Source organism: Paramacrobiotus metropolitanus, unplaced genomic scaffold (assembly GCF_019649055.1).
Source record: "Paramacrobiotus metropolitanus isolate TYO unplaced genomic scaffold, Prichtersi_v1.0 Parri_scaffold0000215, whole genome shotgun sequence".
Classification (NCBI taxonomy): Eukaryota; Metazoa; Tardigrada; class Eutardigrada; order Parachela; family Macrobiotidae; genus Paramacrobiotus; species Paramacrobiotus metropolitanus.
In genome coordinates this window covers 27459-43265 of record NW_026570435.1, presented here as the reverse complement: position 1 = coordinate 43265, position 15807 = coordinate 27459, and the positions used below count along the sequence as shown (strand labels likewise).

The 15807-nt window shown below is 42.8% G+C and overlaps 3 protein-coding genes and 1 pseudogene across 3 annotated transcripts; all 4 read left to right on the top strand.

Moving 5' to 3' along the window:
• Positions 1 to 413: 413 nt before the first annotated feature.
• On the top strand, positions 414 to 3442 carry LOC129601140 (uncharacterized; annotated as a pseudogene).
• A 479-nt stretch (positions 3443 to 3921) lies between these two features.
• LOC129601134 (serine protease 27-like) lies at positions 3922 to 6935 on the top strand. Its single transcript, XM_055499865.1, has 7 exons — positions 3922 to 4442; positions 5185 to 5279; positions 5403 to 5684; positions 6040 to 6071; positions 6240 to 6407; positions 6530 to 6610; positions 6680 to 6935. Exons 1-7 carry the CDS (start codon positions 4035 to 4037, stop codon positions 6769 to 6771), a joined length of 1158 nt encoding a protein of 385 aa, XP_055355840.1. The 5' UTR covers positions 3922 to 4034; the 3' UTR covers positions 6772 to 6935.
• A 215-nt stretch (positions 6936 to 7150) lies between these two features.
• Positions 7151 to 15232, top strand: LOC129601128 (histone-lysine N-methyltransferase SMYD3-like). Its single transcript, XM_055499857.1, has 7 exons — positions 7151 to 7772; positions 8192 to 8371; positions 8580 to 8683; positions 8792 to 9074; positions 13573 to 13689; positions 13857 to 14209; positions 14747 to 15232. The coding sequence occupies exons 1-7, from the start codon at positions 7572 to 7574 to the stop codon at positions 15093 to 15095; spliced, it is 1587 nt and encodes a 528-aa protein (XP_055355832.1). The 5' UTR covers positions 7151 to 7571; the 3' UTR covers positions 15096 to 15232.
• LOC129601137 (uncharacterized) lies at positions 11531 to 13329 on the top strand. The gene is made up of 5 exons (XM_055499868.1): positions 11531 to 11695; positions 11880 to 12181; positions 12512 to 12691; positions 12842 to 12945; positions 13030 to 13329. Exons 2-5 carry the CDS (start codon positions 12170 to 12172, stop codon positions 13319 to 13321), a joined length of 588 nt encoding a protein of 195 aa, XP_055355843.1. The 5' UTR covers positions 11531 to 11695; positions 11880 to 12169; the 3' UTR covers positions 13322 to 13329.
• Positions 15233 to 15807: the final 575 nt, after the last annotated feature.

Here is a 15807-nt window from a genome sequence, read left to right as displayed (position 1 = left end):
TAATCAAATCGAAACTTGTATTACAGTATAAGCATCACTGAAGTCTGAGCAGAATAAACGAAACATGCCAAAATAATGGAGGTAGACGAAACGAAATTCTCAACCTTTACTTTTATCTACTTGGTAGCTACTAGCTACCATGGGACTTCCGGTGCGTTCCGTTCCCAACCTGGGCTAATTTGGCTACCCTCGTGCTCTTGGCTGTGTTCGGTTTGGTGTTAAATATGTGACCGCATAAAGCGGCGACCACCTAAATCGCGCCTTGAATCTTCTTTGTCACGCCGACGAATCAGCATTGCTGCCGTCTGCGTGGGCGTGCCCTCATTATTCATGGCATTTCATGCTGTGCAGTTGAAAACTGCAGTTCAGCTAGTCAGCTGATGCTATTGTACATTTGTACTCGTACTTACTTTGTGAAAGATGAGAGCGCCGCATTAGACTGTGATGATACGATTCGATGATATCTTGTTATTTTTAATGATTTTTTAATATTCTCAGTGGACGTTCTCGGCCCTGTTCTCTATAAGACAGCTGTGGCTGATGCTTGCGCTTACTTTTGAGCAGCAATGCAGGACGAGTTAGAAATGGCTGCAGCTGCGCAGCCAGCCCCATCTCCGACATTCCGCTGCGTCAATATTCCCAACGCAGAATCGGAGAGCCTGGAGAATCTCGTGCGTGAGTTTGAGGACGCCCATCCCGCTCTCACCCGCGCTGTTCTCCGTGATATCCCCTATGAGGAGCCAGTAACGCAGCAGTTCGCGGTGCTGCAGGTGATAGCCGTTCAGGGCTACACCATCAACGAACGCACTAAGGAGCGCCAGTGGAAAATGGATGTCCTGGAAATCCAGCCTGATGGGTGTCGCAATCGGCCGTACATGCTGGTCCTGGAGGAGTTTCAGGATGGTATGCACGAGGTGATGCCCATGGAGCTGCGGATACGGCTGAAATATTTCGACAACCTGCGGGCTCCGGTTATCGTTGCGACGGGATTCGTCAAGGAAAAATGCTCATGGTTCGCCACCGATGACAAGCACACGTTACGCTGTTGCATCAAGAATAATCCGCAGGTTGTTGTTGGTAAGTTTTTTCGAGATTTGGCTGCTTTTGCCGAAGTCCGTGGTAACGATTTCACTGAAAATTCTTACCATTAGTCTCGGTTCTAACTGCAGGGTTTACTATCGCCGGACTCCGTAGCAAGTCACTGGATTTGATTTTAGAAATAAATAAAAATAATAACTGAACGCAGATAAAAATGTTGGTTCTTGCTAATTTGTGCCCGAGGTAAATAGTTAATTTTGTTAATTAAGTTCAGTATAATTCTTGGTAATTTGTCAGTAATTGTAGCAATTTTTTAACCAGATTTAATGTCTGCTTTTGAGTTTTGCGGTTTTGCCTGTCTGTATTATGTACCTGTCAGCAGTGTTAATGACGTAGTCGAATCATAGTGTAGCGGACTGCGAATACATCAAGACATTACATAAAAGCATGTCATGATTCTAAATCCTGAGAAATATAAGACATTTCGTCTGATACATGGTTTTACTAATTATTATGTATTTTTTTTTAAGCCTGTCTTTTACTGTGTAGCGACATTGCCGCGTCCCTTAAGTCAGCCGTCCAGCTCCCAACGTTCATCTCAGGACGCTGAAAGCGATAAGCTGTGTCTCCCAAATTGTTCCTACAGTCTCCCCGCCCAGACCGATTACCGTCCCTTTCCCAGCTGACCGTGGGCGGTCCGTACGCCCTGGTGGCCGTCGTGCGCTATGCCGTGCCTCCCAGGATGGTCAGGAGCCAGCGGGGACGGAACGAGTGGATGCAGAACATCGGCCTGGTGGATCCCAGTCTGGATATTGTCGGTGATGCCAAATTTAAGTTGACGCTGTTTTCTGCGCAGCAGAATTATCTGCCTGTGTTCGCCAGTGCCGGGGATTTTGTAGTGGTCCGCAATATGTATGTGAAACAGCCACCCATGCGTCTGGAAACGGTTGGGATTGGATATGCGGATAGCGTGAGGTGATATACGCGTGCACGCCGTGCAGTTGTTGTTCGTCGTTACTGGAATTTATATAATTATTTTGTCGATGGGGTTGCGCGTTCAACTACCTTATTTGTGCAGTGTGCACACTGTTATTCATAAAAACTAAGTAATTACCTAAATGAAAGCATAATTTAGTAAAGGTAAATAAAAAACATAAATAAAAACAAATTTTATAGCAAGACATTCCTAAAATATACAAAATTATTTTTGTTTAAATAAAAATTAAATTATCTTTGCTAGTCCCCTCTTCTTTGCTAGTCCTCTTTGCTCGCTTGGTTCGTTTCGTTGGCTTTCCATTTTTATCCTTAATCATTTAAGTACTTTTTGTATTATTCATTTACTTTTTGTAATCAGCAGTTTCGTGATTATTGCGCTGTGAAATGACTGGATAACTAGACGCACTTTATTTTGTACAGATTTGCCTATGTGCCAGCTGCATCTGCAAACATGACACAGACTATTGTCAAAAATTCCTCCACGTATATCTTGCAAGAAGTGGACAAGGATATCATCAGAAATCTGCGCGACTGGTATCAGACCGTGGCCAGCGTTATCGATGGACTGGAGAAGGCATTCCCCGAGGCTGGCAAAGGTGTTTCGGAAACCGATATTGGTCAAATTGCAGCGAAGCCGGCGGTCACGGTTCTCCCCAAGAAAATCGGTATCGGTGGCAAAAACCGGTAACCAAGCCGCCGTCTGTTACAACCTTTCAAGGCAACCGCCCGCACTGTAGGGAGTCCTTGAAAGACGTTGTTCATGACAAAATTGAACCTGTACAAAACGACAAGCAGGAAAAAATGCTCGTCGTTGGTGATGAACAGGAATCTGATCCGGAAGTAATGGAATATTCTGAAAAGCCATTGGAAAACGTTCCGCCAGTGCAAGATGGCACTACCAAGGCCGACAGGGGAGAAAAACGAACGCTATCGGAGGAAGAGGCGGACGAGGAAATGCCGCACACCATGGAATTCGCGTCATGGAATACGCCAACCGGCGTTCAGGATGATCCAGCAGAAATTACCGAAATAACCGGAGGAAGTATTTGGAGTGAACAAGGGATGTTTGTGGAGAAGAACGCCGACGGTAGTGTACGGCCTCGGAAATCGGTTCTGGAATTGGCCGACGAACCGACACTTGAAAATACAGAGTTTACCGATTTTGTTCTCCGACTGCGGAATGGAGGACGAAATGGTCCCATTGATTTTAAAAATGGAGATTTGGACGCATGCATTACACAGTGATCTTATGAGTTTTTTCTTTTAGTTTTTCTTTCTTATTTTCCTTGTTGATAATATGCTAGAAAAAATGTGAAATTTAATGTATAATATACATGCCTTTGCCTGAAATTAACTGAAGAATAAGGGGCCTATCTATGGCTTTCGTTTATTTTCAAAAATTTGTAAATATAAGTACGGTACAGTAAGTATATGAAAAATTTAAAAAAATTAAATGACTGCCGTCATGGAACATAAGGAAGATAATTCGTTAAATGCAGTTAATACAGATAATATTCAGATCAACCACTTAAAAAACTAATATTAGTTATGTATTGTTAACATATTCTATTCTATAGTGAACCGTAAAACTTAATATTAATGCAAGATTCAGTATGATTCACTGCCATCTCATCACTTCCTGCGTTTGATGGTCAGAACGATAAAGTTTGTCAACACAATTTCCAACGCCGGTGCAAATTGTTTTGGTAATGGCCATGTCAACGCTAAGCTTATACCTGCAACATGATTTTCTAAAGACTGATTGATTAGGCAATAAACACATTTAATCAGCGGGTAGGCACATCAGCGGTGTGAAACAATTAGCGTCGCAGCAAGACATCAACCCGGAAGAGCAGTTCTTGATTACAAACCAGATACACCAAAATTTAATAGTCAATGATCAACATTTACACCGGGAATTTTGATAAAGTTTTTGTTACCTTATCGTATGCAACGCTAGTCGACGTTACAACGTTGTATCAACATCAAATTTAAAAAGAATGTGGCGGTCCCGTTTAAAATATGCAGATGGAGCAATTTTGTTCGCTTATGCGGCGCTAATTTTTCTGCTCTCTCAACCTGTTTCCGGTTGGAAAACGGCTGGGAATAAATTGGGCTGGGATTACTGGAATAAGTTCCTGGGTAAAACCACCGCGGCACCCACCACACCGACCACGCGAGCACCGTCCGATAACCTGAAGATACGCTGCGGTGTGCCGCGACTGGACGACAAGGATCCATTCGATCTCAACAGCTTGAATGCGGACCTCTGGAAGACGCGGAAGGAAGACCGGTCGGGATTTAAATTACCTCCTGACCTAACTGTAGCGGCACTGGGCACCCGGGAGAAGCCGGTGTTGACCATTGTCGGTGGGCAGGATAGCGATGTGAGAAACATCTGCTGGCAGGTACGTCCCAGATCGCTATAGCTAATTATACGTTGCATAGCACTAACAGGAAACTGCATTCTGATGGAACCGGCAAACACCTACCCTACTGTACATACGAGACTCGTAATATTGGGTGCTTAAACTGCTTATAATTTTATGTATCTAAACTACATACTCATCGTGCTTTTGCGTGTTACGCAATAAATGTTTTATTTTATCGGTTTACTTTACCATCACATAAGGCGTAAAAGCACGTAACATATTTAATCAGAATTGGGTTTATGATAAAAATAAGCGCTTTTATGTGTCTTGTACTATCTCGTAATATTATCATAACAATTTTTATTCACAGAACTATCATTAACGATAGTTCTGTGACTAAAATTTTATCAATTCGCACTCGGTTGGTTGCTCTTATATACACTGAAGTGAATTGTAGTAAATCTAAAAGTTATTTATTTACTTCTAGGTGATTACAGTAATAACGATTCCAAATTACCCTTATATAAAGCAGCTGCATGCAGTATATAGACTATATGCCCTATTAATTATAATTAATTATAATTATTAATTATAGTTCAATGTTGCACACTATAATTATAGTGTGCAACATTGAACTATAATTAATAGGGCATATAGTCTATATACTATATATTTAGGTTCCTACGTATTAAAGATATCTCACAAATCAATTTTTGAAACGAGTCCGAATATTGGATTGTTTAGTGTAAAAAAATGTGATTTATTTATGCTTCTGTAGGCTAAAATCCATTACAAGCACTTTTACATTTGTGGCGGATCGATTATCGGAAAGCGGACCATCTTGACAGCCAGCCATTGTGTGCTAGATCTCAAGTACGAGACGACATAATTACTGACCACCCGGTAATTATTAGTGCCGGAAGCTGTCCACATGCGCGCCATTGCATTGACAAAAACAAATTACGAATACTGACTGTTCTTACTGACTGTTGACAGAACTGGTGTCATCAACAAGCCGTACAGCTTCAACGTGACTGTGGGTGCTCCGTTCAGCAACACCAACGAATTCCTACAGCATCCTGATGCCAATCACTGCGCGCAGGAGTACGGGGTCATCCGAGTGGTCAGCAACTCCAAGTACCGGCCGAAGGGCAACAATGAACACGATATCGCTATTTTGACACTGGATCGGGATATTGATTTTACGAAGCGGTGTGCTTGTCCGGTGTGTATCATTGATAGGAAGCCGATGGTGGGAGAAATCTGCAGCGTTAGCGGGTTAGTGCGCAGATTTATTGGACCGTACAGTTGTAATACGTGTGCATTCTCTCTGAACAAAACAGGCCACATAACTGTAGAATAGAATAATATTTAAGTACACAAAGATCTAGAACGAGATATGTGCGCTGCTCAGTTTTGATTACAAAATTGAGAGCAATACAATTTTCATGATAATGCTTCTACAATTTAATGTATTCTCTATTGTGAACAATAATACTGCTATCGAGTACAGTACTACCAGTCATTAGATGATAAATCTATACTGAAGTAGTCCAGGAAAATTTTGCAGTGCTGCCGAGAGCACGAATTTTTTGGTAAAGAGGTTTTTGTTAAAAATTGATTTTATCTATAGGTACGGATCGGAGTCGGAGGATGGAACAGCCGGTAAAAAATAAAGTGATGCACTTTAAATTCCGTTAAATGGAAATTGCTAAATAAGATAGTAAAAGTTTAGGGTATATGGATATTAGATGTATCTGTAGTTGATCGTGACCGTTAGCTATAGGGTAACAGATCGTGGCCGTCAAATTAGAAAATTTTCGGTTTCGTTAGATCGCGACCCCGTACCGCTGAAGTTCGTTCACATTAACGTGATGAATACCACATACGACGCCAACTGTCCACTGCCACAGCCAACGGACACCCAGGTTCCGGATCTGAACAACTTCCTGTGCGCGGGAGATCACGTCGGTGAAGATTCGTGCCAAGGAGATAGTGGAGGTACAGAAAAGCTGTTTACTACAACTCTTACTTTATTTTATGGCTGTACAGGGAAAGTACACTAACTTTTGGAAGATTACTGGTTATCTTCTACTACAAAGTATTTCTTTCTTTATTCAAAGGTCCCTTGGTGTGTTTGGACCCAAAGACTCAGAAACATTACCAAGCCGGCATTGTATCATACGGTGCCGGATGCGCAAGAGGTATGAGGAAAGTTATGATGAGAGTTATAGCATTCAGTCGATCGTCAGTCGATATGTCATTGGTTTTAGGTGTTGGTGGAGTTTACACCAGAATATCAAGCTATTTAGAGTGGATACATGTGAACTCCGGCGGAGATATGTATAGACGTTTCGTATCTTGATCTCCAGCTGATACTTGGAATTCTTGCAATATTTTTCAATAAAACCGTTATTCGAATTCAGACTAAGCACTTTAGTGAGTCAAAACATCCTAGAAGAATAGTTTGATATATTATATCCTCATATCATGTGTAATCCGTTCGGTGGAGAGAATTTTGATCACAATGTTCACCTAAATTACTGAAGAAGTATACACATGTACTGCAGCTGACAGGTCAGTTTAGCGGTCATCAATGCAAATTTATGAGAAACAATTGGACCTTTGATCGGCTATTGAACGCTGGAAACCGTATTTTAATACAGAATGCGGCACAGTTTTCTGACAGGGATTTGCAGAGTGCTGGTCAGTCAGAGGGAATGGAAACTAGCCAGCCGAAGGAAGTCAATTAAAACGTTGACTTTGGATGTTTTTTCAATGTTTAAAATTCGGAACATTTATTAAAACGATCAATAAACGAACACATAGCGATAGCAGTACCAAACCGCCCCAACGAAAGATCGTTCCAGTTATTCCTACATCACACGGGCGGCAGTTTAGTACGCTGGTCTGCTCGGGCAGTGAGCAGTGAGCACTTGCTGTACTTGGATTTCCGTTGCCTGTCGATTCCACTTCTGCTTTTCCTCGTCTCAATCATGGACTCACAGCTAAATAATTTAATCTGTTATTACTGTTAAAATATTTAATTTGAGTTTTGCTCCGTCTGCAGGCTGTTTGTGTGTGTATACAGCTGCTGCGTTGGCGTTGATCACGAACGGATCTCTCTTGCTGTGACCATTGTCCTCTGCAGCCAGCACAACGACCATGGCTGGTCCCCCAAACGATCAGAACGATCCACCGCATCTTGTGGCGGCCGGGGAAGTCGTTGTAACCTCTGAACCCTGGGTCTGGTCGTTCCCGTACAACACCCACAAAGTCCTGTGTGCCCAGTGTTTCACCGAAACCGCGGGGCTGCGTGTGTGCTCCAGTTGTAAACTGTACCGCTACTGCAACAAGGAATGCCAGGTAACGTTCAGTCCTCTTGAAGGATCAGTGTATCAGCCACTGTATCTGTACAGTCTGTATGATGGCATAACTGGGCGTTTCCATATTGCTTCTCGCTTCTTCTTATTATTGCTTCTGTTATTGTAAATTCTAAAGTTGACTTATTTAGCAGTATTATTTTGTTCGTTAGAGTAGAACCTTATGGTGCAGTCAGTAACTTTTCAAAAGATTATACATACCGTGCATTAGCCATCTTCTTACACGAAGACGCGTTTGTGCTCACGAGAATGGATACTTCTATACCAATCCCCATGGGCGACTATGTAAACCTTGATGCTGTACTGCTTGTATGTTTTTGCAGGTTTTTTAAAATATAAGAATGATTTGTTATGTGAAATAAATACAATTTTTTCTTCAGTGTAAATCGAAGTTATTTTCAGCTGACGAACTGGAAGAAGGAGCACAAGCATGAGTGTGCCATGCTAAAGAACATCCACAAGAAACTGCAGCCGTTTCAAGCGGCTGGTGCTTTTGCTCATGACTGCGGACGGCATCAGTGCTGTCTATATGGATGTTGCGCTGGAGAGATCCTTGTGGCCAAAATCATCAACAAAATCACGGTGATAATTGAGAAATGTAGATACTGTTGAAGTTTGTCAATAGTAAAGGTCAGTATAGAAAGAATACATATCTGTACTACCTAATTATAAAAATTAATAATAACGAATGCAGAGAAAGCGATTCGGTTACTACAATTGTGTTGTGCATCAAACTTAAATGGAAATAGTCTTTAAACTGGCATACAGTGATGAGATTGTCTGTGCTTAGAAAGGTCTGGTGGAGAAAGTGTCCGGATTCCCCGGAAACGTCACGGCTCAACAAGTCTTGGACGTGCTTCCGCTCCAGCCCATTTTTCCGAGTGTTACGGACGTGTAAGTCGAGTTATATGGAATATATAGGAGTAATTTACCGAAAAATAGGTCCAGATTCTATTTACGACTGTGAATGGGTCAGCTAAAGGTGTTTCGCGTGCGTTGTAGGTTTGAGCATTTCAATCGGATGTTCTGCGCCGTTATTTGGCCGGATACGGTCAGCGAGCGTACTCCGCATTTTGAGGAAATGGTGCAGAAGCTGACGTACAATATACTGCCGGTTTTTAATCAGCGCAACAAAGTGACGGTGCAGATGATTGCCATCTTCCCGCGGGCGCTGCAGCGGCTGATGACCCCGGTCTGCTTGGACAGTACCGTCACCATGGATCTGCAGGGGCGCACCATGATGGTGCGGGCGGTTCAGGATATTTACTACACCGGACTGCAAGATGTGAGGATTATTTATTATCGGTTAGCCTTTCCTTTTGAAAGACCGAAAAATGGCCAACTATTGTAAATGTTAGCCATTTTTACGGTATTAGGACACTTCCCATTGGTTCCGAATTTTATAATTGTGCTACGTATCTGGTTTAAATGAAGAGTCTCAAGACTAACGGGGTGTATTCGTAATTTTTGCTGATTAGGGAAGTTTTCGACGTCAATAAAATACAAACCTGGTTTGTAGTTCAAATGCCTACCCGTTTGTCTAATAATCTACCGTATTTCAGTTGCGGCAGAATGAAGAGTGCCACACAAGTTATTTTACGTCACGGATGCAGCGCCGCAAGGATTTCGAGAAACTTTACGGTTACTCCTGCAACTGCAGCAAATGTACTGCCGAATATGTGAGTTCTCGATCGGAATTTTTCAAAATGTCTTGGTTCGAATAAAAAAAGCAGCTTTACGTGAATTATTCGTCATCCCCTGCAGATCCCGTCAACCCTCAGCCAACAGCCACGGTGGCTGTTGGTATGGCAGTGTAGCTTATCTTAATTACGATTCGTGCCGCTAAATGCTTCCGGCTTTATGTTTCATGCAGGAAGCATCCATGAACCCCTTGAGATGCTGCACCGTGGGATGTCCGGCACGTATTCCCAGCGATAAACGGGCTCAACAACCGTGTCCGCAGTGCAAGGCTAACAATGCGCCCCAGTTGCACAAAATGCAGGCTATTGTCGCGGCGTGCGAAGAAAGAGAGCGTGATTTTGATCAATAATTTTGAAATAATTGTCTTTGTTTCTGGGCGGATACCAGCCAGCTGCTTTGTTAACCATGAAATTAACATCCAGCGGTGTTTGTTCATAGAGCAACATCACGGCTGCGCGCAGATCTTGAAAGTAACAAGGGTCATTGCTAATGCCCGGTTTGGTCGTCGCACGAACAGTCGCGATCACCTATCAGCGTGATCTTAAGCGTTAACGACATAGAGCAGTTTGTGTACATATTTTGTGCAAGTGCAAAAGCATCATTCTATGTACTATTCAAATAAAATACTGTATATTATTAATACAGGAATATGGAATATAAAGCAGTTACAAAGAGTACTCTGGTCAGTACTCACTACTCAGTCGACAGTCAGTACTGTAAGTACCAAACAAAAGACTCCGGTCGTTACAACACCTTGCGAGTGGCAGTTTGGTTTGGTAGGCTGGATACAGGTGGCCATGTGGCGTAAAGTTCGTTGGTGAGCCACTGAGCAGGTCTTGAGCGCAGCCAACATTTTCGTTGCCATTTTGCATTGCAGCCTGTCGTCAGATAATTCTGTTTTCTCCTGCCAGTCACAGTTTGTTGATTATCTCTATATATTAATAAAATAAGCCTTAGCGAATTCCATACAAAGCTCCCTTTTCTGAGCGACACACTTAACGAAACTTGGGTGTCTATATATCATTCGATAGCGCCAGGTTTGCAGATGGCGCGACAAGAATCAGTTTTTGAGAAAAATGTAAAGTTTAAAAGAAAAGTTTAAGAAAAGTTAACATACAAAGTCTATGGGAAAAGTGAGGAACCCACCACTGCTAAATCGACCACCCCACCACTGTCTTGAGTCGACAGCTGAAACGCCGTTATTCAAGCTCTTCTTCGAATGGGGTGCTTATGTAATGACATGTATCACCTTATAGCCGTGGTTTATATATTTTTTACCAGAAATTTTTGTTTGCAAGACAGTTAGAGCTGAAGAAGTCAGAAAGACCAGGCAAAGCAGTCCGCGAGTACGGAATAGCTGCAAACCCAGTTTTTCAAGTAGCTGTCCTTCGCAGTTGTTCGAGCTTTATTGTAGCGCCTCAAGGGCGGCTGCGCGTGCCGTTATCACTTGTATACCGTACAACTGGTGTTACTGTATACTACGGTGCCACCGTAGTACGGTGGCACCGTAGTATGGATTTTACGCGGTTGTATTAGAATGTGGTGCTAAGTAGCGGAAGTGCGAATTATTCACGACGCTGCTGTGAAATTAAATGATTATTATGAATTAATTAATTAGTTAATTTAAATTATTATTCACGACGCTGTTGTGTAACGACGCTATTGTAACAGAAGGCGAAGCCGCAAGTGACCCCTAACTCCGGCGCTAGGGAGCTTGCGGAGCAGCAATACAGATAGGACTCATATGTGAATGTAATAAGCGAGACACAATCAGACACTGCGATCTGGGCATTGTTACCGGACAAACCGAAATTTAAAAAACCCATGACTGGAAGTATGCTAATGACTTGATAAGTGTGGCCGCACTGGCTGGCCAAAATTCTAATACATAACAACGGGCAATATTTTACAATTCAAAGAATAGCAGACTGATAAAGAAAAAAACTCAAAGGAATTTCTATAAAACAGCACATACTATATAAACGGCAAGTTTTGAAGTTTATTACGGTTTTTTCTGCAGTGCACCGAACGGGAAAATGTTAACACAGAAAGATCAATATAGAATCTTCGGTAAAACAGTGAACCCAGCTACGACTACGAGTACAGTAGCAGCACCTTATTTTAAATTATGCGAAATTTTAAATTTTTAAATTTCTAAGCATGAATGAATCCAACGGAGCGTAGAATATATCTGAATTTGACAACGTACGTATCTTAGATGTCACGAACAACGATGAGCTTATATATTTCTCAACTTTCTTTGCATTTTAATCTATCACTGATTTATTCCGCGCAGTTTGCGCGGGGTCTACTAGTTTAATAATTATTCCTATTTGTTTTATACAATCATAAATCTCCGGATTTCTCACTTGTGTGTGTGTGTGCACAGGCTACTGGACCGACGCTGATCAGGAACGGAGTGTACGGTTTGCAACTTGGCACCGTGTTTGTGACCGTTGTCCGTTGCACGAACCAGAGATATGGCGGGTCCCCCCAAGCGATCTGGACATTTCACCGCGTTCGGTGAAGGCCGGGGACGTTGTTGTTACCTCTGAACCCTGGATCTGGTCGTTCCCGTATAACAACCACAAAGTTCTGTGTGCCCAGTGTTTCACCGAAGCTGCGGGGCCAGCGGGGCTGCGTGTGTGCTCTGGTTGCAAACTGTACCGCTACTGCAACATGGAATGCCAGGTAAAACCACTCAGTCACCAGTGGATCGTTTCACGCTTCGTCTTGCTGGTTGCATGTCGCTGCTTCATTTTTCGCTTTTATTAAACTCTCCAGTTTATAATCAAACTCAGTGCCTGCATTTTTTTTTATTCGCGATACAGTAACAGAAACGTAATATGAAGACTCTTCATAAATGCGTCACTCATCTTCTTTTTTCATGCTGTCGCAGTTGTATGTGTAAAAGTTAATCTCGTTTTGCTTTTTTGCTTCGGGTTAGTGACGTGAATAGTCTGCAAGATGATTTGTACTGCAAAATTAATACAATTTTTTCTAAACAAAAATTTTTTTCAGTCAGCTGACTGGAAAAAGGAGCATAAACACGAGTGTGCCATGCTGAAGAACATTCACAAGAAACTGCAACCGTTTCAAGCTGCGGGTGTTTTTGACCACGACTGCGGACTGCAGCACTGCTCCCTGTTCGGATGTTGCACTGCAGAGATCCTCGTGGCCAAAATCATCAACAAAATCACGGTACTGAAGTTCCTGTTATCAATAAGCAACAACTGATTAATTTTGCACAGATTCATAAAATGACGGTGATTTTACGCTGAAAAGTTTTTCATTGAAGTGAGGTGTAAAAAGGTCTGCTAGACCGGCAGTAACGCGATTGTTTGTGCTTAGAATGGCCTGATGGATGAAGTATCGGGATTCGCCGGACGCGTCACGGTCCAGCAAGTCCTCGATGTGCTTCCACTCCAGCCAATCTTTCCGAATATTACGAACGTGTAAGCCGTTTTACGTAACAATTTTGGCGATTAAAATCACAAAATAATACTGTATTACTTTGACCATCTGTGCGCGCTTTATAGATTTCACCACTTTAACCGGGAGATCAGCGCCGCCATTTGGCCATCGATCGCGACGGTCCGCGACAGTATTCCGCGCTTTCAGGAAATGCTGCAGAAGCTGGTGTGCAATGCACTGCCCATTCCGAATCAGCGCAGCAAACTGAAACTGCAGATGATTGCCATCTTCCCGCGGGCGCTGCAGCGGCACATGACCCCGGTCTGCCTGGACACCAACGTCACCATGGATCCGCAAGGACGCACTATGGTGGTGCGGGCGGTTGAGGATATTTATTTCACCGGAATGAAAGATTGAGGGCGAAATCCGCGAGAGTTGGTTAGAAAAAAATTAATTGACTGTTTCTTATTGTACTATACAAGACACGCATTTCCGTTACTTACTAGTAACGTTTTAAGAATCTAAACTTCTACGGAAACCCTCAACTTGATGATTACATATGTACTGAGCGTTAAGGCTGCAGTTTTGTTGGGAGACTAACAGCATATGTTACCACATACCTGCTTGTTGTTTCCTATGATTTTTCACAGCAGTCGTCTATTTTTTAGTTGCGACAGAACGAAGAAATCCTCACCAGTTATTTTTCGACGTTGATGGAGCGTCGTAAGGAGTTTGAGAGGATTTATGGTTATTCATGCGGTTGCAGCAAATGTACTACCGAATACGTAAGTGCTCCACCTGGACTTCTACATATAAAAACGTGGTGTACAATTTCCTTGGTTGAAACGAGCAAAATAACATCATTTGAATGGAATTATCGGAAATAAGAGTTAAATTTTGTGGAGCTTAATCGTGATTTGTGCCGCTGATTTTTTTTGCCGTTATGCACCAGGACGCGGACATCAATCCCTTGAAATGCAGCACCGTGGGATGCCCGGCTCGTATTCCCAGCGACACCCGGGCTCTGCAGCCGTGTCCGCAGTGCAAAGCTGACAATGTGCCGCAGCTGCAAAAATGGAAGGCTATTGTCACAGCCTGTGGAGACATGGAGAATAATTTCGATCCCCATGATGATTTGAACGAGGCGGTCAAGGCGATGGAACGGGTCAAGCGAATGGACACTGTTGTGCATCCCGACGCACATCTGCGTTTCGTCTGCGGTATGGATGCGGCTGACTTCGTACAGGCCATGGGTGGCTATGAAGACGCCTGGAAGCTGGTTGTGGGGATGATCGACTGTGTGCGGTAAGGAGTGTTGTCTTTTCTAAGGCAGGGAGATAAAAAAAAGTGTGAAAAATGGTGACATTGAGGAGGCTTAAAAACGCTGCTGTATAAGCCATTAATGCTGAAAGCATTAAATGTCGTAGTGATAATTTCGCGCAGCCCTCCCACCCGGCCCGTGTTGGTTCAAACCCATTCAGCTTTGTTGTCATATTGTCACACTTTTCCTGTGTGTTATTGTCACATTTCCTCCTGTGTGCTTTGCGATTTGTGGTGAATAATGGGGTGGCTTAAAACGCTGCTATATAATAGGGATTAGGGACTGATTTTGAAATTTCTCGGAGTTCACTTGTAAAGACCACTTCTCGGCGAAACGCATCGTACTTTACTTCTGGAATAATCAGAAAAGTAATGTTCAAATGAAGATTTCATGAAGAAGATACGGTATCCAAATCGAATACATTCGGGCGTGCAAATGTAGTAGTTTCGGTTCTTTTATTTTAAAAACGTAAGGAGACGGAGAAACGAAATAAGTAGTCTAGTACCTTCTCGTCGTTCCAGTGTCATATATCCGGACTACCACCTGGGCCGTGCCCGCTACATGGTGAAGTCGGCCGCGATACCGTACTTGTGGAAACGCGCCGTTGATGAAAAGGAACAGCAGCGCCTAGCCCCCGTATTCCAGGAGGCCCTGCCCAAAGCGCTGGGATGGTTGTGGGAGGCGGAACGCATCTACCAGAAACTGAACGGAGAGGATTCGGTGTGGGCGCAGGCGGTGGTCGATTTCATCCGCATCCATGCGCCGGAGGAAGTCGGAGCGACGGAAAACGCCGTACCCTCAGCGCGGAAGGCCAACTGGGACTGGGGCATGGGGAAGCAGTTGTTCTTTGGTAACGACGATGATTTATAGTTCTGGAACAGATTTCGCATATTACACATGCATTATTGTGGACTTGATAAAATTGTCGCCTCTACAGACTGTACAGATAGCTTCATCAAAAGAATTTTTGTTGTTGTTGTATACAATTTTATTAGATCGCACTTATACGTTCCTGGTTTGTGTTCGTTGTTGCATTGTTCCAGTTGTCAGAATTTGCATAATTATAGTACATTCTCATATTACCTTTATTGAGCTTGCTCTGTACAGCAGATATTAAAACAGTTTCTGTACAGCACACTTATATTTTCAGTGTTGTTCTTTTATTCTATGTACTGTTACTTGCCATCAATGCCATGTGTACCATTCGGTGTTAGTACTCCTAGTGTACCATATTAACATTAATAACTTTCTGCGGAAAAGTAACAACTTAATTTAATCGTGTTGCCGGTTCCATGTTCAGATTAAAAATTTGTTATCCTTAATTTTTTAATTTTTCCCTTTTTTTAATTTTTAAATAGGAAACTGAAATTGAAATCATAGATTTGTCGTTGACCTTTCATATCGTTTGGCGATGCGTCACGCTTGCAATTACCGCTAGACGGTAAGAAACCTTGACATTACAGTACTTACTGCCGGCAATTCAAAGGTCTTCACAATAAGAAAGCGCGCAGATAGAAGACAGTAATTTGAGCAACAGCCTAATTTTTGCGATATATACGAACGACCGGCATAACAATATCGA

Coding starts and splice junctions, on each gene's coding strand:
- LOC129601128 (XM_055499857.1), top strand. CDS start 7,572: ATGGCTGGTCCCCCAAACGATCAGAACGATCCACCGCATCTTGTGGCG. Junction 7,773..8,191: donor ACTGCAACAAGGAATGCCAG/GTAACGTTCAGT, acceptor AGTTATTTTCAG/CTGACGAACTGGAAGAAGGA. Junction 14,210..14,746: donor GGGATGATCGACTGTGTGCG/GTAAGGAGTGTT, acceptor TCGTCGTTCCAG/TGTCATATATCCGGACTACC.
- LOC129601134 (XM_055499865.1), top strand. CDS start 4,035: ATGTGGCGGTCCCGTTTAAAATATGCAGATGGAGCAATTTTGTTCGCT. Junction 4,443..5,184: donor TGAGAAACATCTGCTGGCAG/GTACGTCCCAGA, acceptor ATGCTTCTGTAG/GCTAAAATCCATTACAAGCA. Junction 6,408..6,529: donor GTGCCAAGGAGATAGTGGAG/GTACAGAAAAGC, acceptor CTTTATTCAAAG/GTCCCTTGGTGTGTTTGGAC.
- LOC129601137 (XM_055499868.1), top strand. Junction 12,692..12,841: donor AAATCATCAACAAAATCACG/GTACTGAAGTTC, acceptor GTTTGTGCTTAG/AATGGCCTGATGGATGAAGT. Junction 12,946..13,029: donor TTTCCGAATATTACGAACGT/GTAAGCCGTTTT, acceptor CGCGCTTTATAG/ATTTCACCACTTTAACCGGG.